The sequence below is a fragment of the Pelecanus crispus genome, chromosome 9, assembly GCF_030463565.1.
Source record: "Pelecanus crispus isolate bPelCri1 chromosome 9, bPelCri1.pri, whole genome shotgun sequence".
Classification (NCBI taxonomy): Eukaryota; Metazoa; Chordata; class Aves; order Pelecaniformes; family Pelecanidae; genus Pelecanus; species Pelecanus crispus.
Genome location: NC_134651.1, coordinates 31,526,730 through 31,549,777, shown reverse-complemented (window position 1 = coordinate 31,549,777; position 23,048 = coordinate 31,526,730). Strand labels below are relative to the sequence as shown.

The window sequence follows — 23,048 nt, the reverse complement described above, 5'->3', positions numbered from 1 at the left end:
TCCCCAGGCGGCCATGCCAGGGCCGCAGGGCAAGGTGTGAGAAGTGGGGATGCGCTCTTGCTGGGGGCAGGTGGCAGTGGGACAAGAGGTGATGGGCAGAACTTAGATTGCGCAAAAGTGCGACCAGAGGCACAGGTGATGGCAGCCAGGCCTCGGCAGGGGAGTTGGCAGCCCCTGGGTCTGGCCTTGGCTGTTCCTGTGGGTGAGGGCTCAGGCAGGTGACGTTGGGGAGCCCTGGCAGGTGCCCAGCTGGGTGGTGACCATCAGTCGGTGTCTGTGGTTGTGTCCCTGCTGGGGTGGGGGGTTAGGACTGGCCTGGGGTGGGGGCTCGGCTTGGCCTGGTGGGTCTGCCTGGCTGTGGGGCCTTGCTCACCTGCTGGCTCTGGTGCTCATTTTTCCCACGGATCATGGCTTCACCCACCTGTGCTTCCTAGCTGTGGGCAAGTAAGTGGGTATTTAATGATGATTAAAGTCTGGAGCCATCAAAAAGTTTAAGATATTTCTGCCAGCCTCAAAATGCTATTGGAAAATATAGGGTGTTGATTCTCCAGGAGCTGAGCCCCATCCCTTGGGGCTCCTGCAGGTCAGCACCTGCTGCCTGCTGCTGCCAGCTCCCTGGGCAGCGCTGCAACCTGCAAGAGAGGCTGGTGGGGAGCGGGCAGCAGCTCTCCTTTCTCCCCAGGTTGGAGCTCAGTCAGACCCTGCCCTGTCCTCCGGTGGGTACAGGACAGGGGTTTCAGAGGCCAGACTGTGCATGGTGCTGCTTCACCTGTGTCAGGGCTGGTAAATCCTCACACAGGTGCCAGGCCATGGAGAGAAGGGTGCTGATGTGGCAGGTTTGGGGTGTGGGGACATCACTGGGGTTGCCAGCTGGGTGGGGGCTCTCAAGCCCTGGCTGTCCCTCTGCTGGGCCGTGCTGGCCAAAGGCGATGGCTGCAGGCTTCAGGGCATCTCTGGGAGTGGGCAGGAGGGGTGGAACAGGCTTTTGGGTGGTGACTATGTACATAGGGAGCTGCCTCTGCCTGGCCTGGCTGCCCTGCATGGGGAGTGCCTGGTTTGGCCATTGGGGCACACATGTTGCTGTGACCTGTGGACTCTGGCAGAGTTGTCCTGCCAAAGTCCATGGCCCAGTGCCTGCAGCCGTGCTAACCCTGGCTTCAGCATGTCTCCTGGCTGCCCCTGATGCTGGCCAGAGGGTGGGCACGGTGGGACCTCTGCACCAGGCCAGGCTGTTTGCTCTTGCTGCATCCTATGGGGCTTGTCGGTGCTTTTGGCCTGGCAGCATGGGAGCTGCACGTCCCTGGCTGGTGCTGCTGCCTTGTGCTCTGATTGTGAGGTGCCTGACCCCGCTTGTCCTTGTCATGGCCCCCTGCTCCCATCTGGCAACATGGCAGAGGGTGGGAGCAGGCCTTGAGTTGCACCCAGTGTTCCAGGGAGCTGAGTGTCCCCCTGACAGGGAGCTGCCTGCCTGGGGCCAGCACCCTGCCAGCAGCACCCACCAACGTCTGCCTCCCTTGTTGGGGGAGTCAGGCAGGATCAGGTTGCCCCTGCATCCAGCTGGTGGCAGGGCTGAACATGGGATCTGAGCAGGCCTGTGTGTACCCTGCCATCCATGGCAGTGGTGGGCAGACACACACAGCACTCATGCAAATCTGAACAGCACCCATGGCCTCATCCTGCTCACCTCTCCAGCAGGTCGAGGTAAACTTATGCCAGGGGGATGTACATGTATATATAGGGTGGATCCCTTTGGCAGCCAGCTCTGCCACTGCCTAGGAGCTGCCCCTGGCCCCCCAGCCGCTGTCACCTGGGCACAAGGGCCCCTGGGACCCGTGTCCCACCCTGGGTGCTGTACCTGCACCCCCCACAAACATATGTGCGAGACCCCTCACCAAGGGAGTGAGGAAGGAATGGGTGAGAGAACAGACTGCACTGGTCAGTGCAGGGCATGGCCAGCTGCTGGCAGGCACCAACCCTTCTCCTCTCCTCGTCCCTCTCCTTCTCCCAGCGTTTCCTTCCCAGCTACCCAGATCCTAGCCTTTCCCCCCCTTGCTTCCTTACCAAAATGTCCCCCAGTGTCCTGCATCTGCAGGCAGGAACCCTGCTGTCCTCAGGCTGTGCGAGTGTTGGATGCCAGCGTTGGGTGCCCCTGCTGGGTGTCCCAAGAGGCTCTCTTGGGACAGCATCCCTCCCCTGCACTGCATGCCAGTGCCTCTGCCCCACTGTGGGCGTGGGGCAGCCCTGGCCCCCACACACCCGGGAAGCCCCTCTGGGGACAGACCTGGACACCAAAGGGGCAGGACCGGTCCCAGAGGCGTGGGCTGGTGAGCCCTGCTCTGCTGCCACATCTGCCCATTGCCGTGTCACCCTGGGTGGGGGACAGCCTGCCCTGGCACTGGGATATGCAGTGGTGCAGGAGGGGTCAGGGACAGGGGATGTCTCTGGGGAAAGAGATGAGCAAAGGTCAATGACCCACTTTAAAAAAATAAATAACAACAAGCGGGTCCCTCTTGTTGCCACCAAGGACCCAACAGTCCCCAAGGGAACCTGGTACAGCCTGGTGTGGGTGTGGGGGGATGGTCCCACAGGCGCCTGGGCACAGAGACATGATTGTGTGGCTGGTAAACAGGCAGGGGGGCGGGTGCAGGCAGCAAGTGGCAGGGCAGGAGCTGCAGAGTGGGCAGAGAGGATCAGGGTGTCCCTTGCTACCCCCTAGTACAGGGACGGTCACACCAGGGGCTGTGCCTGAGACTGGTGGTGCTGGAAAGATGGGGATCCCCCAGCCCTGGCACCACTCCTGGGGTGTCTGCTGTCCCTATCCCCTTCAGCCCTTCTTCTTCCGGTCTCTGCCTTCCCCAAAACCAGCAGCTGTGGGAGTGGGGAGGGCAGAACTGGGGGGCACCCATGGGTGCAGCCATGCCTGTCCCACAGCTCTGCCATCCACGGTGCCCACAGGAGTGCTGTGGCTACGTGCCATTGGGGGAGTGGGTGTCCCTCTGCTCGCTGCCGTTCGCTGGGCTGCTGTGACTTCTTGGCAGAGTGTTTGCAGCCCCTGGGTGAGGCCAGTGTGGAGGTGATGTTGTTGGAGACAGGAGGGCCTGACCCTGTCCCCTGCTGCCAGCTGCGTCCTTCCAGGCAGCCCCTGTCATGTTAAAGCCCTCTCTTCCCACCCTGCTGGCATGCCCCTCTGGTGCCTGGTCACGGTGGGTGACTGGGCTGGTGCAGGAGCGTGGTGGGAGGTACCGGTGCCATAGTGAGCACCTTCCCAGTAGCAGAGCTGGGGCCTACTCTGCCCATGGTGGCAGCAGGTTTTGGGGTATCTGCGCCAGCCTAGGGTCTGATCCAGCCCTGAAGCAAGCTGAGGTTGGCTCACCTCACCTCATGCCTCAGTTTCCCCACCTACAGTAGTTCCTCTCCACTCAGTAGCAAGGGCAATGGGGCCATGACGTGAGCTGGGCACTCCCAGTGCAAACTGGCAGCAGCTGCGCTGGCAGTGTTCCAGGTGCCCACTCCTGCTGGTGGTGAGGGCACTGCCAGGATGGGGGCCTGTGACTCTTTGCTGGCCATAAGGACTTGGGGTCATCTCCCCTGGGCAGCCCCAGCTGTGGTGGCCTGTTGGGGCTGGGCTCGAGTCCCAGCACCCTGTTTGCATTGCTGGGGTAGGGGTCCATCCCCTCTATGGTACCCTCTCCTGTCCTGAGGTGCCCCGGGCAGGATGGAGCAGGCAGGGTGCAGGCAGGGGTAAGCAGGAGATCCTTGGGTGCCCAGGGAGCCATTTACCTCTGGCTGAGCTGTAACACAGGCATGGTGCCGCACTGCACTGGTGCCCCACAGACCCCAGTCCTGCCCATGCTCCTCCTTGGTAGCCAGGTCCTGTCCCTAAGCATCACGATCCCTCTGCTTTGTGTCATCCCCAGTGGGTGCTGGCCTTTGAGATCTTCATCCCCCTGGTGCTCTTCTTCATCCTTCTGGGGCTGCGGCAGAAGAAGCCGACCATCCCTGTGAAGGAAGGTGAGTGCCAGCATGGTGGTGCTGAGGGCGCCCCCACTTGGGGCCACCCTGAGGCTCTGGGGAGCTGCTCCAGCACCCCGGGGACAGCCTGGGAGCTAGGCTGCGACAGCTGGCAAGGACCCAGAGGGGCCTTTTGGGGACATAGCGCTGGGCAGGGGCTGCAGCTGAGAGCTGGCAGGGCAGACATGGGGATTGGAGAGCCAAAGGCAGTCCCAGCCTGGCGGGGCTTCCCTCGGGCTTGCAGTGCCAACCAGCCTGTGGCTGCCATCGGCAGGGTCATTTTGTGGGGGGAAGGGAGAGATGGAGCTGGATCATGCTGGGACAGCCACGTTCCCCCTGAGTGCTCAGGGAACAGCTAGGGCAGTGCTGGGAAGGGTTGCCCAGCTCCTTGGGGTGCTTGGGGGGGAAATGCACTGCTTGGAGCCTCGTGCCTGCCTATGGCGGGGGGGGCTCTGGGGCCCTGGCAAAGTGACAAATTGATGGGACTGGAGCTGAGGGCTCCTGGAGATGTGCAGCTGGAGGTCTGGCTGGTGCTGAGGGTGTCAGTACCTGCAGGCTATGCTGCTGGGAGGAGGCGGAGTGGAGCTGCTGACTTGCTAGGGCTCTGTGTGGCATCTAGACACCCCATGGGATGCCCACTCTGGCGGGTGCCCTTGCATGGGTGGCACGGTGGTGCCAGGGGGAGATGCTGGGAGCTAGTGGCGGCCTGGCATAACGATGGTCCAAGCCTGTGTTTCAGTGCATGCCGGCAAGGGAGAGTCTGGCTGTGGGCAGCGGTAGGCACTACCTTGGTTCCTGCCCTGGCGCTGACGTGCGCTGTGTTGTGTGGTTTTTTGGTTTGTTTTTTCTTTCTTTTTGCTCACGTTTTCTTTTTCTTTCCCACCATCTCCCCTGCCCGCCTGCCCTCCATGCCTCTACTGCATGCGCCAGTCTGTAAGTTGATGGGGCGGGTGGGTGCCTCCCCCACTTCCCCTGCCTGTGCTGGCTACATGTTTTGCGGAGAAAGAGCCCTGGTTGGATCAACTCACTCTGGCCTAATCCACATCTCTGTAACCCCACTGCCTTCCTCTGCGGCTGGTGAAGATGAGCTTGGGCAGTGCAGTGTGGCCCCTGTCTGCTCCTCCCTGGGGACTGCCCAGCCCGGACCGGGCCCCTGGTGGTGTCCCCACCAGGTTGGTGGTGCCATGTTCCCCAGGTGCTGGGGCCGCTGGCGGCAATGTCCCTGGCTCCCTGGGCTGCAGAGGGCTCTCCAGGCCAGATAGAGGTTTGTCCTACCCCTCCTTCTTGCATCCCTCCAGGGGCAGACACTGCTGGGTGCTGGCACCCATGTGGTGGCCTGTGGTCACCCAGTCTTGCCCGTGTTCCCCTTGGACTGGTCCCCAAGGGGCTGGAGATGGCTCCCACCCCTGCACCACCACCGGGTCCCTGTCCTGGCCCCTTGCAGCTGGGACGATCTGGGATGTGGCACTACTAGGAGCCTGGAGGCCAACAAGATGCCTGTCACTCATGCATTGGCTTTGTCACCAAAGCATGGCATGGCCACCACTGTCTGTCTGGCCACCCCAGCAGGCTGCTAGCCCATCCCATGCTATGCCTGTCCCTGCCCCAGGCTGTCTGTTGTCCCTGCCAGAAGCCCATCTTCACCAGCCCCTGCCTGTTGCAGCCATGCTAACAGCACTGACCTGCCTCTAACCGTGGGGCCACCGTCCGGGGCAGCGAGAGCAGGGTCCCTGCCTGGCACTGCCCAGTGACAACCTCTGGTCCCCTTCGGGTAGGGCCCTTCCAGGCTTGCCCTGCTGTGGGAAAGGACATGGAAAGACCTTGGCATGGACTATGGTTGAGCGCTGGCGGAGGGGGGGAAGGTTTGCCGTCCCCTTGCTGCTCCTTATTTCTTCCATCTCCCCCCCTCATCCTGTGTCTCCATTTCCACCCACCTTCAGCAGCTGCACGTCGGGGCAGCCAGGTAGGGGGGAGGCTGGGGACTCAGGGAGCAGTGGGTGACAATTCTACTTTCCCTGTCATATTCTTCCTCCTCCTCCTCTTCCTTTGGAGATCTGGTGGTGCCTCTGAGATTACTAACAAGAGGGGCCAGGAGGCTGGGGGAGGTTGGCAGCCGTCCTGGGGGCAAGCGGCAGATGTCGGCATTGTAGTGGGGTGGGAGGGACCCATCACCCAGGGGGGAGCAGGCAGGGGCAAGAGAGCAGGAGCCAGGGTGGCAGTAGCTGCCCACAGCAAGGGGGCCACCAGCTGGGGACAGCCTAGGTGGGAAAGCTGCAGACTTCTGACCTTGGCTGCCAACCTCCTGCGGCCTCACAGGGCCCAGCGTGTGCTTCTCTGAACTGAGTGTCTGACTCTCTGGTGGCCCCCTGCCTCCCCCCACCTGTCCTCCCTCCCTGCCCGCACCTTCCCTGGCCTCTTCTGCACTCTCTTGCTGGCTCCAGCATTCTACACAGCGGCCCCACTCACCTCGGCTGGGATCCTGCCCGTCATGCAGTCCCTGTGCCCTGATGGCCAGCGTGATGAGTTCGGCTTCCTGCAGTACTCCAACTCCACGTGAGTCGTGCCCTCGCTGTGCACTTCCTACTCCTGCCCCGCATGCTCCCACATGCTCCCACTCACAGCCTGCCCCTTCCCATGCTCGCACTGCCCTGCCAGTGACAAGGCACAAGCCCCTGTCCCCAAAGTGCTTGGGTGCAGAGTGCTGTGTCCCTGGGGTGCAGGGGATATCTCAGCCTGTTCCCTCATGGGCTCCTGGGTGCCCAGTGCTGGGAGGAGGATGGAGGTGGCCCCCAGGGACACCTCAAGGCACTGGGACTCTCCTCTGCACCCCTGGCATGGTGGCTTCAGTGCACAGGCAAGGGCAGTTCCAGGGGCAGCGGTGCTGTGTGGCAGGCAGCACTGCTGCCCCGTGCCCCTGAGGGGCTTGTCCCAGCCGTGGCGGTGCTGGGCTCTTGCAGGGTGACACAGCTCCTGGAGCACCTCAGTGAAGTGGTGGAGCAGAGCAGCCTCTTCGACCCGCAGCACCCAGGGCTGGAGGAGGAGCTGGAGTCACTACGCCGGCGTCTGGAAGCACTCAGCAGTAGTGAGCCGAGCTCCATGGAGACCCACTTCAGCAACCGAGCAGGTAGGCTGGTGCCCTACCTGCCGCCACTGCTGCCTGCACAGACAGGGATGGAGAAGCCCACTCACCAGGCACCCAGCGATGTGATGGCATGTGGCACTGCCCTGCCACTGTCCCACATTGCTGTGTGCCAGGCAGGGCCAGCTGTGATATGACCCCGCATTGGGCCATGCCACATCCCTGATGCTGGTGGGCTGCTCTGACCCCCCTGCCTTGCTCCTTGCTAGGATCTGGCTTCACGCTGGCGTGGGCAGCCAAGGACCGGGGCGAGCTGCACCGCTTCCTGACGCAGAACCTGTCCCTCCCCAACAGCATGGCTGAGCTGCTCCTGGGCTCCAGTGTTGACCTGCGGGAGGTGGGTGGTGACCCACAGGAGGTGGGTGACAACCTGCAGGAGGTTGGTGATGACCTGTGGGAGGTGGGTGACCACACTGCTCCAGGGCTGGGCTTTGCAGAGGTCTGGCACTGCCCCAGCAAATGGGCACATCCTGACCCAGACTGAGCCCTGACCACCAGACCCGCAGGGTGGGAGTCAGTGGGCACCTGGCCAGGGCTCATCCTGCTCTGCCGCCCCATGCTGGGGCATTGCTGGGCAAACAGGTGCCTCCACTCCTGGCACACTCAGCAGCCCCACTCCCATCCCTGGTGCAGGTGTACCGCCTGTTTTTTGGTTCTTTTCCTTTGGTACCTGATGAGACCCATGAGCAAGACCTGTGGGATGGGTTTGGCCCTGGTGAGAAGATGACACAGCTGGAGGTGAGGAGCAGTGCCATGTGCGGAGGACATGGTGGGGCAGAACTTGTCCTCCGCATCCCCTTCATGTCCCACCATGGGGGGGTGTCCATCCCAGCAGAGGGGATGTGACAAGATGCTGTCAGGTGGCCAGAGCAGCAGCAGGGATGGCTGGGTCTTGTCCCTGTGCTGCCACCGGTTCCCCCAGTGCTTTGAGTCACACCAATGCCTGTGCCTTGGTTTCCCATTGCAATGGGTGATGGCACCGCCTGGATAGTGACTGTGGAGCGAGTGGGGGAGATTGTTCCCTCCTGTGGCTGGGGTGCAGGGGACCCATGGCTCCTGCCCATCTGCACATTCCCTTTTCTTCCCCTCCCCATGGAGACCATGGATGTGGGTGCTGTGGGGCCATTCACGTGTGCTTGGGAGGACACACGGAGGGGGACCCTGGGGAGCCTCCACATCACCAGCCACCCCTGTTGGTCCTCTTGCAGAAGAGCCTCCCCAGCGGCTGGAGGAGCCTGCAGGAAGGGCTGGTCCACAGGGCACTTTGGGACCCTGCGGCAGCCCCACGCCAGCCGGCGCTGCTCCGTCTGCTCTCCCAGGCCCTGGGCCTCGCCAGTGCTGCCACGGCTCCCACCACCTCCAACAGCCCCCAGGCCTTCATCACTGAGATGGAAGTGAGCACCTTGCAGTGCACGGGCAGCTGCTCTTCCAGGGTGGGCACCATCGCAGTGCCCCTGTGCCTGGGGCTACACCCTCACGGTTCCCTCCCCTGTAGGGTGTCCTCTTCACCGGGCCGGTGCTGGAGCAGTTGACGTGCGAGCAGAGCCCAGGGGGGCTGCGCCGCCTCCTGCGCATGGCCCCCAGGCAGCAGCCACTGCTGCAGGCGTACCGGGCACTGGCCTGCAATGGCAGCCGGGCTACCCGCCAGGAGCGCTTCGCCCAGCTGGCTGCCGAGCTCCGGGACCAGCTGGATACCCCCAAGATCATCAGCAGGGTGAGAACAGGGCTGCGGGACATGCCTCCCACTGGCTGGCGGGTGGGCTGTGGGGCAGGGACAAGTGCTGGGCAGAGTTTCCCTACTTACCAGGGGATGTGTGGGAATGGGGGAGCTCTGTTACATGGCTCGGCCCCTCCTGATCATCCCTTTACTCCACATGGGCACCCCCTGCCCAGCCCCATCGGGGGACCCCAGATGATTTCCCCTCCTGGCACCCACTTGGATGCTGCCCATTGGATGGGGCTGGGTGTCCCCAGTGTCCTCCAAGCATGTCCCTACAGGCTCTTCTCCCTGGGACTGGCAATGTCCCTGGTGGCACAGCTCCTCAAGGCTGGCTCTGAGGTCCTGCTCCTTGTCCCATCTGAATCTGATGTGTCCCTTGCGGTCACAGAGGACCATCCTTCCTGCCTGAGGGACATCTCATGTTCCCCATCGAGACCCTGCCAGCATTTGCCTGCACCCCTGCTGCCTGATAGCCACAGATGCACGGCAATGAGTCTGGGGCCCCAGCTGGGCACAGCTCCAACATTTTAACCAAGAAAGTGGACGTGCCACTGCTTGGGATTCCCCTTGGTCCCCTCCTGCTGGCTGTCACCCCAGCCATGGGTAATCCCTTGCCTGCTCATCCTCGCAGCTGAAGCTGGATGAGGTGAACAGCACAGCCACCCAGCACCATCTCCGTGCCCTCCTGGAGGACCTGGTGGAGATGGAGAAGGTTCTTCATGACGTGGACATCCTCTCGGCACTGGCGAAGCTGCTGCCCAGGGGAGCCTGTGCCAGCAAGGCCCCACCACCCACTTCCAACAGCACCAGCTGGGCCAGCACCAACGCCACAGCCAGCAACACCACGGCAGAGGAGGAGAGTGCTGGGGGAGGCCTGGCCCGCAGTGACAACCCGCAGGGGCAGTTCTCAGCATTCGTGCAGCTCTGGGCTGGGCTGCAGCCCATCCTCTGTGGCAACAACCGGTAGGAGCCCTGGGGGCCGGAGGGGGCCGGATCCAGGTGCTCTCTGGTCAGGATAGGGGTGTGGGAGAGCCCACCCTGCCTCTGCCAGTGGTCAAAGGCCCCGGTCATCCCTTGATGAGTATGCGGGAAATGGATGCTGAACCGTATCCTTGTGCCGCAGCCGGGGGAAACTCTCCATGCTGGGCAGCACCATGCTGGCATGGGAGTCAGTGTGACATCCCCTCATGGGCAGGGGTGGGGGCTGCCCACAGGGAGGGGTGCTGAGGCTGGAGCAGAGCTGGCAGCCTGAGCCCCCTTTTGCAGGACAATCGAGCCTGAGGCACTGAAGCAGGGCAACATGAGCTCGCTGGGCTTCACCAGTAAGGAGCAGAGAAACCTGGGCCTCCTCGTGCATCTGATGACCAGCAACCCCAAAATCCTGTACGCACCCGTGGGCACTGAAGTGGACAAGGTCATCCTGAAGGTGAGGGTGCAGAGGCTGGGACCCCAGTCTTTCCTCTCCCACCAGCCCCGTTCTGCAGGGACCTCCTTGCCTGGATGGGCTTAGCGGCACCAGGGCTGAGTTGGGAGGAAGGGGCCAGCTGCCAGCCAGCGCTGCCAGAAGCAGGCAGCTGCCCTGGCCCTTGTTGGCATAGCGATGCCTGCTGGGAGGTGGGCAGATATTTCCATGGCTGCTAGCCATCCCAGAGAGCAGGGGGGGCCCCTGCCTCTTCCTGCTGTGTGACCTTCCTCCCCCCCAGGCCAATGAGACCTTCGCCTTTGTGGGCAATGTCACCCACTATGCCAAGGCGTGGCTGAATATCTCCCCTGAGATCCGTGCCTACCTGGAGGAGGGAAGGCTGCAGAGGCGCATCCGCTGGCTCCAGCAGGTAGGATGGTGCACTGGGGACTGAGCCTGCCTGGGCTTTACTGCCCTGGGGGTGGGAAGGGGGTGTCCTGCCCCCAGGCACTTCGTAGCTTCTTCATGTGAAGCTCTCAGGTGCTCCTGGGTGCCCACCCTGCTCTTGCGAGGTCCAGGCTGGTTCCCTAGACGCTGTCTGCCCGTCCCCAGGAGGAGTGTTGGGTCCTGTCTGTGTCCATGGGGAGGACAGGGGGCTGAGAGGCAGAGCATACCCCAACTTTTCCTTCCCGTGTCTCCCTCTCTGTCCCAGTTCACCGCTGACCTCCACAAGCACCCAGAGATCCTGAATGTCTCTGACAGTGATGTTCTCCACAACTTCCTCAACGGCAACTTCTCCCTGCCCAACGCCAGCGTCCTGCTCCAGCAGCTGGATACCATTGACAATGCTGCCTGCGGCTGGGTCCACTTCATGGCCAAGGTGAGGTTGTGCCCACCTATGGGGACATGGGTGCTGGAGTGGCACCCACTGCCTTCAACTGCACTCTGTGGGGCTGAAGAGGGGTCAGGTCTGCTCAGACCTCCTTAAGGCCATGGGACATGGAGGCCAAGCTCCTCCTTAAGGAGCCCTGGAGGAGCTAGTGGCTTCTGCAGTGTCAGGAGATGTCAACAGTCGAGGTGCCCAACCACCATTGGGTTTGGGGGCTCGTGGGGTGGCTGTGGGTGGCACATGCTGCACCATATGCAGGGTCCATGTGCTAGACCCATCGGGGCAGTGGGGTCTCACTGGCCTTCCCCTCCCACTAGGTCAGCGTGGACATCTTCAAAGGCTTCCCGGATGAGGAGAGCATCGTCAACTACACACTGAACCAGGCCTACCAGGACAACGTCACAGTCTTTGCCAGTATGTCCCCAGGAACCAGCCCCTTCTCAGGGGTCCCTGAAGCCGTGTCCTTCTCCAGCTGGGCCCAGGGCTGGGGCTACTGGCTTTGGGACATGGGTCCCTTGGTGCATGCGTTGGGTGGATAAGCAGACCGAGCATCTCATGGCACCCATCTTCTTGCCCCTGGACAAGCCCTGCCGGCTGCAGCACCCTGCTGCTATCCTGGCTCTCCCACCACTGCTGCCTGCTGTCCATGTGCCCTCGCATCCCATGCTAGGGACATGCTCACCCTCCTCATCCATGACAGCCCTTGTGGTGCCCTTGGCTGGGACATGCTGAACTCCTCCACATCCCTGCCCATCACTGCAGGCTGGCTGGTGTGGCCATCTCCCGTGGTGCCAGTGGGCTCCCTGCCTCTCCCACTGCCTGTAGGTGTCATCTTCCAGACCAACAGGGATGGCTCACTGCCCCCCCATGTCATGTACAAGATCCGGCAGAATTCCAGCTTCACAGAGAAGACCAACGAGATCCGGCGGGCATACTGGCGGCCCGGCCCCAACACCGGTGGCCGTTTCTACTTCCTCTATGGCTTCGTCTGGATTCAGGGTGAGTGCCAGCTCCCTGCCACAGCTGCCTGCATCCCCAGCCCCTGCCTGCCCTGCCCGCTCAGCTTGTCCTCTCCTCCTTGTCCCCAGACATGATGGAACGTGCCCTTATCAACACATTTGTTGGCCACGACGTGGTGGAGCCTGGCAACTATGTGCAGATGTTCCCATACCCATGTTATACCCGGGACGAGTGAGTAACACCCGTGTGGGCAGGGGCAGGACCTTCCCTCTTCCCCTTTGCAGGCCAGGATACTTCAGCTGGGAAAGGGGGTTAAGTTGGGGGCCTGAGAAAGGTTGGTGACATTGGGAGTGATGAGCAACCAGTTAAGCCCTGTTCCTTGGACCACCAGGCTAGGCAAGCAGGGGAAGGATTTTGTGTCCAGTTTGCAGCTGAAGTGAGGAACTCATGGCTGTGGGCTGTCTTGGAGGCTGAAAGACTTGGGGAGAACAAGAGGAGTGTGGTAAATGGATGGCACGTGGGTCTGTCGGTGGTTATTGGACACAGTGGTGTGGAGGAAGCACCTGGAGAAGTCCCAGAGCCACCAACCCTCCAGCGCAGGAGGGTGGGTAGGGCCCCATGCATAGCAGGGTAGGCAGGGCACCAGGCTGAGCCTGTGGCTGCTGCCCACTTACTTGTCAGGACCTGCCAGCCAGGACACTAGATTGTCCTATGGGCTCATTGGAGAAGCTCTTTCAGGGCGCTAAGGAGCTGCTGGACCAGATGGCTGGTTGTCCCCAGGTGGTGAAGAGCCCCTCTGTTGCCCTGTGCCCCAGGGTCTGCCTGGGTCTCTGCGGTAGTGCCACCATCCAGCTCGCCCCTCTGTTCCTCTACCCCACCAGCTTCCTCTTCGTCATCGAGCACATGATGCCCCTGTGCATGGTGATCTCCTGGGTCTACTCGGTGGCCATGATGATCCAGCACATTGTGACGGAGAAGGAGCATCGCTTGAAAGAGGTGGGGGTGGTGGGAGAGATCCTTGAGGAGGAACTGGCATCTTTGAGCTTTAAGTTCTGCGCTGCGTCCCTGGGCACCTTCCCCACGTATCCAGGGCATGTGAGCTGGGGTGGGCACAGATCCCACATCCCTGGGTTGAGCTGGTCCTTCCAAGTGTCCCTGGCACAAGCCCTGCCCAGTGCTGGAGGGGGCTGAGCCTGTTGGCACCCTGGCACAGGGTGCTGTGGCCTGCCTGCTCCCAGCAGCGCCTGGGGGACCCCTTGGTGCTGCCCATTGCTCTCCCAGTGAGTGAGGCAGCAGGGATGCACAGGGTAGGGGACAGCCCCGCTGAGCAGTTTTGGCCTCGCAGGTGATGAAGATGATGGGCTTGAACAACGCGGTGCATTGGGTGGCTTGGTTCATCACTGGCTTTGTCCAGCTCTCCATCTCGGTCACGGCACTCACCGCCATCCTGAAGTACGGCAAGGTCCTGATGCACAGCGATGTCCTCATCATCTGGCTCTTTCTTGCCATCTACGCAGTGGCCACCATCATGTTCTGGTGAGCTGCCTGGTCCACCCTGTGGGGTGAGGGAGCATGGGCAGTGCCAGGGTCCTTGTGCCATGGGTCGGGGGTGCTGGGAGCTGTGTGGACAAGGGCTGGTGGAGGGACACAAGTCCCCTCAGCCAGCTGATTTGAGGGGCCAGTTTATCACCTCAACACCACCAAAATCAGGTGTGGGGAAAGCCCTGGCAGAGTAGGATCTGAGATGACGCTCTCCTCCATGCAGCTTCCTGGTGTCGGTGCTCTACTCCAAGGCCAAGCTGGCCTCTGCATGTGGCGGCATCATCTATTTCCTCAGCTATGTGCCCTATATGTATGTGGCCATCCGGGAGGAGGTGGCACATGACAAGATCACAGCCTTTGAGAAGTGCATCGCGGTGAGTTGGCTGCAGCTGCTGGGGAAGTGCTTGGCCCCAGGTTTGCCCTGGACACCCCATGTCCAGTACACAGGTCACCAAGCTGTCACCAAGCCCTGGGCAAACCTCTGCTTGTATGAACCAACTCCCCATGGGGCTTTGGAGGCATCTCCATGGGGCTGGGCGGGGCAGCACTAGGTAGGAATTTGCCCCGACCTGTTCCTCTAGAGCTGGGCTGTGGTTCCTGCTGACGCCCCTTTCCCTTCCCTCCACCTCTCTGCAGTCCCTCATGTCCACCACAGCCTTTGGGCTGGGCTCCAAGTACTTTGCGCTGTACGAGGTGGCTGGCGTGGGCATCCAGTGGCACACCTTCAGCCAGTCGCCCGTGGAAGGAGACGACTTCAACCTCCTGCTGTCCATGATGATGCTAATTGTGGATGCCGTGGTGTATGGGGTGCTCACGTGGTACATTGAGGCCGTGCACCCTGGTACGTGTGGGAGGTGGTACATGAGGGCACCTCTGATCTTACGGGAGCCCCCTTGCTGGGGACACTGCTGGTTCCTGGTGGTGCTCAGCCCTGACGTGGTGGGATTTGGCACAATGTGCCTTCAGGGTCCCCTGCATGTGTCCTGTTGGGGACACCTGTCCACATGCCCTGACCCACTGGTGACACCAGCAGGTTCCTTGGAGATCTTCAGTCATGTGTCTCGGTTCACTGGCCAACTGTAGCAAAGCAAGGTGTCCATGGCTGGATCACTGTTCTCCCTTATCACCTGCCTGGGGAGGAGTCTCACCTGCTTTCTTTGCTTTTCTAGTAAAACTGAAGTGTGAGCCAGGCCCAACCCAAAGCCCAAAGGACTTTGCTTCCTTGCGCAGCCTGGCAGTGTTGTCCTGAGCCCAGGTGGCCAGGGCGCTTGCAGCCCCCACCCTGCTTTGATGTCCCTAAGCTGGGGAAACCTCCAAGCTCATGCCCATGCCGGTACCCATGCCAAGCTCTGCCCTGGCCCTCAGCCAGCTTCTTCACAGACATGGGTGCAGGGTTGGCCCTGACTCCACGGGGGTTGTGCTTGCAGGCATGTTCGGCTTGCCGCGGCCCTGGTACTTTCCCTTCCAGAAGTCTTACTGGCTGGGCAACGGGCGAGTGGAGACCTGGGAGTGGACCTGGCCCTGGTCCCACACCACCCGCCTCAGCATCATGGAGGAGGATCAGGCCTGTGCCATGGAGAGCCGGAGGCTGGGTGAGGGCAGACAGGGACAGCAGAGGGCGGCCCAGGGATGGCCCTAGCTCTGCTGCAGGGTCTTGTTGTGGCCAGGGACCCCCATGTGTCCCCTGTGCCCTTGTTGGGGCAGGAACCTGGGCCAGGTGCTGCTGCCTGTCTGGGAGCTGCTGCCCATGGTGCGGGAGGGGGGAAGCTGGCAAGAAGTGGCGGGGAAGTGGCCACGAGCCAGCACAGCCACTACTCCAAGCCTGGCCTCCCTGCCACCCCCTGGCTCCTCACCATCCTGCTCTTGTGGCAGAGGAGACACGGGGCATCGAGGAGGAGCCGACCCACCTTCCCTTGGTTGTCTGCATTGACAAGCTCACCAAGGTCTACAAGACGGACAAGAAGCTGGCGCTGAACAAGCTGAGCCTCAACCTCTACGAAAACCAGGTGGTGTCCTTCCTGGGGCACAACGGTGCAGGCAAAACCACCACCATGTGAGTGCCCATTGGGGTGGATGTGGGCCGTGTCCTTCTGGCCAGCTGCAGTCAGTGGGGAAGGTGCTGCATGACATACTTGCAGGGCATTGTGGCAGCTTGAGCCACGCGCAGAGGGCAGCAGCATGGATGTGGGGGTGGCACAAAAGGGGAACAGGCAGCGGGCACATGGTCTGGCACTGGTATTGCTCTGCCTGGGGCCCAGCAAATGCTCCTGGAGGTGGTGATTGGTACTGGGACCAGACAGAGGAATACGAGGTCCCTCACATTGTTGCCTTTCTCCATCCGTCCAGGTCTATCCTCACTGGCTTGTTCCCTCCGACCTCGGGCTCTGCTACCATCTACGGCCATGATATCCGGACAGAGATGGACAAGATCCGGAAGAACCTGGGCATGTGTCCCCAGCATAACGTGCTCTTCGACAGGCTGACGGTGGAGGAGCACCTCTGGTTCTACTCGCAGCTCAAGAGCATGGCGGAGGAGGAGATCCGCAAGGAGATGGACAAGTAGGCACCCCCCAGCTCCTTTTGCTCCATCCGTGCCTTTTGTGTGTGTGTGTGTCCCCTTCCTACTGGCTGTGCTTGTGGTGGGCTGTCTGGGAGCAGTGATGTCCCCCAGAGCAGCTCCACCAAGTGTTTTCCATAACTTGGGGTATCAGGCTGTGGAAGCCAGCAGAAGATGCTTCTGTAGTTGGGCTGTCCCAGTGGCTGAGAGCTGTAGGTTCTCTTCCCTGCCACACGGGAAGAGGCATCACATGCTCCCTGCAGGCACTGGGCACCGGTACAGCTCCCCAGCATCCCCGGTGCTTCTCCCCTGTCCCCAGAATGATTGAGGACCTGGAGCTCTCCAACAAACGCCACTCCCTGGTGCAGACCCTCTCAGGGGGCATGAAGAGGAAGCTGTCAGTGGCCATTGCGTTCGTGGGTGGGTCGCGGGCCGTGATCTTAGATGAGCCCACGGCTGGTGTGGACCCATACGCACGCAGGGCCATCTGGGACCTGATCCTCAAGTACAAGCCAGGTGAGAGGAGATGGGCAGAGCCCAGCATTGCTCCTCTGGCTGTGGTGGCCCTGGCCTCTCTGATGAGGCTCTGTGCCACCATCAGGGAGGACCATTCTGCTCTCCACGCACCACATGGATGAGGCTGACCTACTGGGTGACCGCATTGCCATCATCTCCCACGGCAAGCTGAAGTGCTGCGGCTCTCCACTCTTCCTCAAGAGCACCTATGGTGACGGCTACAAGCTGACAGTGGTGAAGAAGCAGTCGGACACCAGGAACGGCACAGGTCTGGGGGGCAGCGGGACCCTGTGTTTAGAGGAGTAGATGGGACCAGCCCTTCTTCAGCCCAGGAAAGGAACGAGAGGTCAACGCCCAAGTGCTCTCACCCCAAGTCTTCTTAAGCCACGTGGAGGGCAGAGGGGGACAGGACAGGGGTGTGTGAGATGGCATTGCTCAGCTATGATTTCTCCCATCTGGGTCCCGGGTTAGACCCTGCATGGTGGCATTTGTCTCCAGGCACTGGTTCTGTCAGGCTCATGGGCTGCCCACTGAGACGTCCAGCGTGGGCCACAGTGCAGAGCACCGTCCCCAGGCCAGGCAGGGCAGCCAGGAAGCCTCCAGCACCCTGTGATGGAGGCTGGAGAAGCCTCCACCGTGCTGGGGTGTAGGGTGGACATGGTGGGTCCTGGTGGGAGGCCGGGTGTGAAGTGACCAATTGGTGCTGCCCCTCTGCCACAGAGCCAGGCCAGCCACACAGCCCCCCAGCCCACTCCTCTGTCAGCCCCTGCTCCGAGCCTCGAGTCTCTCAGTTCATCAAGAAATATGTGGCCTCCTGCCTCCTCATCTCTGACACCAACACTGAACTCTCCTACATCCTGCCCAGTGAAGCTGTCAAAAAGGGATGCTTCGAGAGGCTCTTCCAGGTAACCGCGGGGGCTGGTGGGGTGGGCAGGCAGGCGGTTGTGGGGGGCCGCAGCGCTGCGGGCAGCTCCTGCCCTCGTCATGCAGCACTTTACCTCCACAGCACTTGGAGCAGAGCCTGGAAGAGCTGGACCTCACCAGTTTCGGACTGATGGACACCACGCTGGAGGAGGTCTTCCTGAAGGTGTCCGAGGAGGACCAGTCTCTGGAGAACAGCGATGTGGGTACGGGTGGCGGGGGGGCACACAGTGCTGCTGGGGCTGGTGAGGGGCTGTGTGCCTTTGCATGGGCTTGGTGGCTCCTCTCCCCTTGCGCCTGGCTGCAGGAGTCTCCTTTCCCAAGGGGAGGAGTGGTCTCCAGCAGAGCCCATCCCGGCCAAGGGCAGCTGGTCTCTGCTCCACTCCAGGTTTGCAAAGCAGATCTGTTCCCACTCCGTGCCATGCCACAGTGAAGGGTAGCATGGCTGGTGGCAACCCCCCTTCTCCTTCCAGACATGAAGGAGTCCCAGAAGGATGCCCTGCGGCCACCCGTGCCCGAGCTGGGCCCAAAGCCTGAGGCCAACGGGGAGCCCCTGGCTGAAGCGGCCATGCTGGAGAAGCCCGAGGTGGAACTCAGCAACCTAGTGACCTGCTCCAAGCTGGCACAGTCGCAGGCATCCCTGCGCTCGGCCTCCTCGGTGGGCTCTGTGCGGGGTGACGAAGGTGGGACTTATTCTGAATTCTTTGGGGATTACGCACCCCTGTTCGATAACCGGCAGGACCCTGATAACATCAGTCTGCAAGGTTCGTGCTGCCGGTGCCTGGCCAGCGGCAGGGGCCAGGGGAGGTGCTCAGCTGGGACGTGGAGGGTGGCCAGGGCAGTGGCAGTGCTAGTCCCTGCACTTGGGCAGGGCAGAGCTCGCCTGCCTGGGGCAGGTGGATGTGCTGGGGAGGGGGAGCCGTGTCTGCTGGGGCAATGGAGGGTCTGATGATGCATCTGCCAACGCTGCGCCCAGCGAACCGCAGCCTGGGTGGGAGGGCTGGCAACAGGTGCTTCCACCAGTTTGCACCCCCAAACTGGTAGCATATGTGTGGGGGAGTCCTGTGCTGAAACATGGAGCCAGCAGGTGCAGGCAGAGCCGGCGTTAGCTCTGCCCTTTGCCTCCCTCGGATCCCACAAGTGCTATCCTGCAGACTTGCCCCACTAATGTGCTTGCTCCTCGTGCTGGTGCCTGGTTGGGTTGTCTCCTCTTGGCCCTTGGGCACGGAATCATCTTCCAGCTGGTGGCTTTGCCCTCCGTACCCTGACTGGGCTTGGGGCCTCTCCCTTTCCCAGATGCTGGGACTGCTGGAGGGTGGAAGATGTAGGCAGGCTCCCTGAGGCTGCTGTTTTATTCCCAAATCCTTTTCTGGGTTATCCCAGCAGCTCTTGTCATGATAAATTCAGGGATGTGCCACGCTGCCTCCCCGGCCAGGGCTGCTCTGAGTGTTGTGATTTGGGTTGTGGGAGGCAGAGCCGAGACAGTGCCACAGCATAGCTCCTTGAGCCCCAGCCCCATGCCCGGTGCCTTGCTGTGTCCCCCCACCGATGTCCTGTCCCCCGTTCCTGACGGCACTGACCCCTCGCCAGCTGGGAGACCTGATGGGAAAATGGAGGGGTTCTGCCAAAAAGCACCAATTGAGGTTGTTTTTTTAAAACTGTTGTCTAAATTTCCCATTTGGGGCCAAGAGGAACACACCAGCCAGCTGCCTCACTTCACAGCGCGGTGCTGCATTGGCTCGGTGACTGTCAGGGTTGGTCCTGTCCTGTCCCTTGGGGTGGCTGCGCCTGGCTCAGTGCCCGGCTCAGCTCCCTGGAGGCCAAGGCAGGTGCGGGAGCAGCTGTGCCGGGTGCTGACATCCTTCTCCCCTCCCAGAGCAAGAAGCAGAGGTGGAGGCGGAGGACCGTGACCTGGCTGGGCAGGGGAGCTTCAAGCTGGAGGGCTCGTGGCTGAAGCTGCGCCAGTTCCATGGGCTGATCATCAAACGCTTCCACTGTGCCAAGCGCAACACCAAGGCTCTCTTCTCACAGATCCTCCTGCCCGCCTTCTTCGTCTGCGTAGCCATGACGGTGGCGCTCTCTGTGCCCGAAATAGGTACCTGCAAGCCATCCACCTGCACACTGGTGGCTGTTAGTGGCCCCTTCTGCCTGCCCCGGTGTGGCCAATGGGGACACTGGCTGGGGTGGGGGTGAGGACAAGGCTTGTGGGTGCTCGGCCAGTCTGCCTGTGCATGGTGGTGCTGCTGGTGCAAGTGGGTTCCTGTCCTTGTCCTTGCAGGTGACCTGCCACCCCTCATCCTCTCGCCATCGCAGTACCACAACTACACTCAGCCCAAGGGCAACTTCATTCCTTATGCCAATGAGGAGCGGCGTGAGTACCGGTGAGAGCCGCCATTCACTGGTGACCAGCGTTCCATGCCCTGTCTCTGTCCCCATCTCTGTCACTATCCCTGGGACTGCGATGGGTGTCAGCAGGAGGGGCAGCCCACAGCAGGGCTGGTGCCAGGGCTGGCTCGGGCTTGGAGCAGAGCCTGGTTGGTGCCATGTCCCCTTGCAGAAAGCAGCCTCCATCCTCCCCAGGGTGTCTCTGGGAGAGGTGCCAGCCCTGATGCTGGCTGCGATAGGCAGCTTCTCTCATGCCAGGCCTGGGCTGTGTGTGCCACTGTGGTGCCCATGCCCATTTAGTCATGATATGTGCCAAGGCCTCAGGAAGGTCTCAGCAGAAGAATGGCCAAGGTGGTGTGAGACCCATGTCTCCTTGTTCCTCACCTGCTCCTCTCCCTGCAGCATCAGGCTGTCTCCTGATGCCAGCCCCCAGCAGCTGGTAAACACCTTCCACCTGCCCTCTGGTGTGGGGGCCACCTGCGTGCTCAAGACAGCCTTCAACAACACACTGGACCAGCCCATGCAGACCCTCAACCTGAACAGCAATGAGTCCAAGATGCTGGCAGCCAAGTACTTCGACGCCATGTGCATTGACTCCTTCACCCAGGGCCTGCCGCTCTCCAACTTTGTACCACCGCCTCCATCCCCGGCCCCCTCTGACTACCCTGTCTCAGTGGATGAGGACCTGCTCCGTGCCTGGAACTCCACGACCTTCTCTTCCACTGTCAAAGGTATCACCTGCACTTGGTGCCTGAGCCTGTCCAGGCCTGGGATTCATCTCCAGCACAGAGATGAATATCTCGCCTGCAGAAGCAGCTCCAGGGACCCCTGGAAATGCCTATCAGTTTGGCCTGGCCACAGCAGAGCATCTCATCACTGTGCTGAACATCTGTCTCGGGGCTGGTGCTGGTCCTGGAGCACCACTCCCTGTTCAGCCCTGGCAGTGCCGGTGGAGCTCCCTGGGATGGTGACACCATCAAGAGCCCTGTGGCCAGCCTTGTGTCACCATCACTGGTCCACAGTCCCCAGCTATTGCCTTCTCCAGCCACACTTCATGCCCCTCTCTGAACCATTTCTGTCCCCCCAGAGTTTTTCCCCACATCCATCTCTTGGTCCCTCTTGGTCACCAGGACACAAAAGCCCTCTTGCGGACTGGGCTCTGGCTGTGGGGCAGAGCACTCCCTCCCTGCCCAGCCGGGACCCCTCAGCTCAGCCTCTTGCCCCCACATTGTCCCAGGAAGCCAAGGCAAGCAGGAGCCTGGCTGAGCTGCCCTCTCTGCTCCTCAGAGACCGTGACCTCAGCCCCTGCCCTGCCCCGCATTGTCCATGAGCCCATCAAGTGCACGTGCTCCATGCAGGGGACTGGCTTCTCCTGCCCCAGCGGCGTGGGGGGCCACCCCCCGCAGATGAAGGTGGTGACAGGGGACATCCTGGCAGACATCACAGGGCGCAACGTCTCTGAGTATCTGCTCTACACCTCGGATCGCTTCCGGCTGCACAGGCAAGAGGGAAGGCTGGGAGGGTCTGCCCTGTGCTGTGGAGCAGGAGTGGGGGACCCAGGAATTGGGGTGCTGATGGAAGCCAGGAGCATGCTCAAGCATGGCCCTGCTCCCAGAGGCAGAGGACAGCGGTCACAGCTTCTCAGTGATGCCTTGTCCCACAGGTATGGGGCACTCACCTTCGGCAATGTCCAGAAATCCATCCCGGCCTCCTTCGGGGCCAGGGCTCCTGCCATGGTGCGCAAGATTGCCGTCCGGAGAACAGCCCAGGTGGGACTGCGCTGCACCCCACCACAGATAGGAGATGGGTGGGCAGTGGCAGCCATGGCATGGGTTGGGAGGAGAAGGGGGCAGGCAGTGCTGCCTGCATGGCAGGGACCCCTCACCCACAGCTCTGCAGCAGTGCTCTCCACCAAGGAATCTGGTGGGGCTCTCACTCCATGGGGTGCTTAGCAGCTTCCACCCCAGCAGGTCTTGCCCAGAGTGGTCAGCAGTGGCCTGCTCTCCCCACAGACATGAGCACAGGAAGCCTGCCCTGTGGCTGTCCCATTCCATCCCACTTCATCCCTTCCACCCCATTCTGCCTCATCCCATATCATCCCACCCTGTCCCATCCCATCCCTCCCTTCCAGTACATCTGCCATGGGCCCAGCTCTTGCCACCTCCCACCACTCTTCTCTGCTCCTCCAGGTCTTCTACAACAACAAGGGCTACCACAGCATGCCCACCTACCTCAACGCTCTCAACAATGCCATCCTGCGAGCCAACTTGCCCAAGACCAAAGGCAACCCTGCTGCCTACGGTGAGGACCTGGAGGTGTTTAAGGGCAGAAGCATGTCAGGAACAGCTTTAGGGCACGGTCCAACCAGGCTCTAAAGTGCAAAGTGCTCTGTTGGACCAAGCAGGCTAGTGCCCAGTTGGGGCAGGGGGGCCACACACCTTGGCTATGAGATCTGGGCTAGGGCAGAACATCCCAAAGCACTGCCTGAAGGCACCTGAGCTTGTGACATGTCTGAGGATGCTCTCTGCCAGTCTGTGTGGAAGGGCTTGGCCTTGAGGTGCTTGGTTGCTTCAGACAGCTCTGCTCCTGCCAAGCTGCAAGGAGGAAACCTGTGCTCCCATTCAGAGCCAGGACCAGGCAGGCTGGGGGCAAGATTTTCTGTCCTGAGCCAGCTTTCACACTCCTATGTTTCTTCTTGGGCCTTCCTGCAGGCATCACGGTCACCAACCACCCCATGAACAAGACGAGCGCCAGCCTGTCCCTGGATTACCTGTAGGTCCAGGAAGTGGGTTTGAGGGAGTGTGGCTGTCCTGTGGAAGGGAGGGAGCTCCTCACTGTGGTTTGCAGGGGAATGCCAAAGCTTCTGCCCTGCAGGCTGCGATGGGGGGGCCGGGTGGCTGTGATGTGGGGGTCCCTGTGCCATGTCCTGCCCTGCCCTGTGCACAGCAACTGTGCCATGCCAGGACGGGTGGCCCTTCCCTGGGCAGCTGAGGGTGATGGCATCCC

The 23,048-nt window shown here is 61.6% G+C and overlaps 1 protein-coding gene across 1 annotated transcript in view; it reads left to right on the top strand.

Annotated features, from left to right (window-relative positions):
* The window catches only part of ABCA2 (ATP binding cassette subfamily A member 2), a 33,402-nt gene that overhangs the window by 4,486 nt on the left and 5,868 nt on the right, over positions 1-23,048 (top strand). Inside the window, exons 2-35 of the mRNA XM_075716902.1 lie at positions 3,918-4,011; positions 4,942-4,944; positions 6,453-6,564; positions 6,969-7,135; positions 7,360-7,550; positions 7,784-7,888; positions 8,359-8,544; positions 8,646-8,864; positions 9,502-9,833; positions 10,137-10,296; positions 10,574-10,702; positions 10,985-11,152; positions 11,479-11,575; positions 11,987-12,160; positions 12,250-12,352; positions 13,003-13,117; positions 13,467-13,657; positions 13,887-14,037; positions 14,300-14,504; positions 15,091-15,255; positions 15,536-15,716; positions 16,010-16,222; positions 16,540-16,736; positions 16,822-17,004; positions 17,457-17,641; positions 17,743-17,863; positions 18,131-18,421; positions 19,546-19,752; positions 19,936-20,038; positions 20,445-20,773; positions 21,330-21,543; positions 21,706-21,811; positions 22,232-22,343; positions 22,754-22,814. Coding sequence (XP_075573017.1) covers positions 3,918-4,011; positions 4,942-4,944; positions 6,453-6,564; positions 6,969-7,135; positions 7,360-7,550; positions 7,784-7,888; positions 8,359-8,544; positions 8,646-8,864; positions 9,502-9,833; positions 10,137-10,296; positions 10,574-10,702; positions 10,985-11,152; positions 11,479-11,575; positions 11,987-12,160; positions 12,250-12,352; positions 13,003-13,117; positions 13,467-13,657; positions 13,887-14,037; positions 14,300-14,504; positions 15,091-15,255; positions 15,536-15,716; positions 16,010-16,222; positions 16,540-16,736; positions 16,822-17,004; positions 17,457-17,641; positions 17,743-17,863; positions 18,131-18,421; positions 19,546-19,752; positions 19,936-20,038; positions 20,445-20,773; positions 21,330-21,543; positions 21,706-21,811; positions 22,232-22,343; positions 22,754-22,814 — 5,570 coding nt within the window. The remainder of the gene's footprint in view (positions 1-3,917; positions 4,012-4,941; positions 4,945-6,452; positions 6,565-6,968; positions 7,136-7,359; positions 7,551-7,783; positions 7,889-8,358; positions 8,545-8,645; positions 8,865-9,501; positions 9,834-10,136; positions 10,297-10,573; positions 10,703-10,984; positions 11,153-11,478; positions 11,576-11,986; positions 12,161-12,249; positions 12,353-13,002; positions 13,118-13,466; positions 13,658-13,886; positions 14,038-14,299; positions 14,505-15,090; positions 15,256-15,535; positions 15,717-16,009; positions 16,223-16,539; positions 16,737-16,821; positions 17,005-17,456; positions 17,642-17,742; positions 17,864-18,130; positions 18,422-19,545; positions 19,753-19,935; positions 20,039-20,444; positions 20,774-21,329; positions 21,544-21,705; positions 21,812-22,231; positions 22,344-22,753; positions 22,815-23,048) is intronic.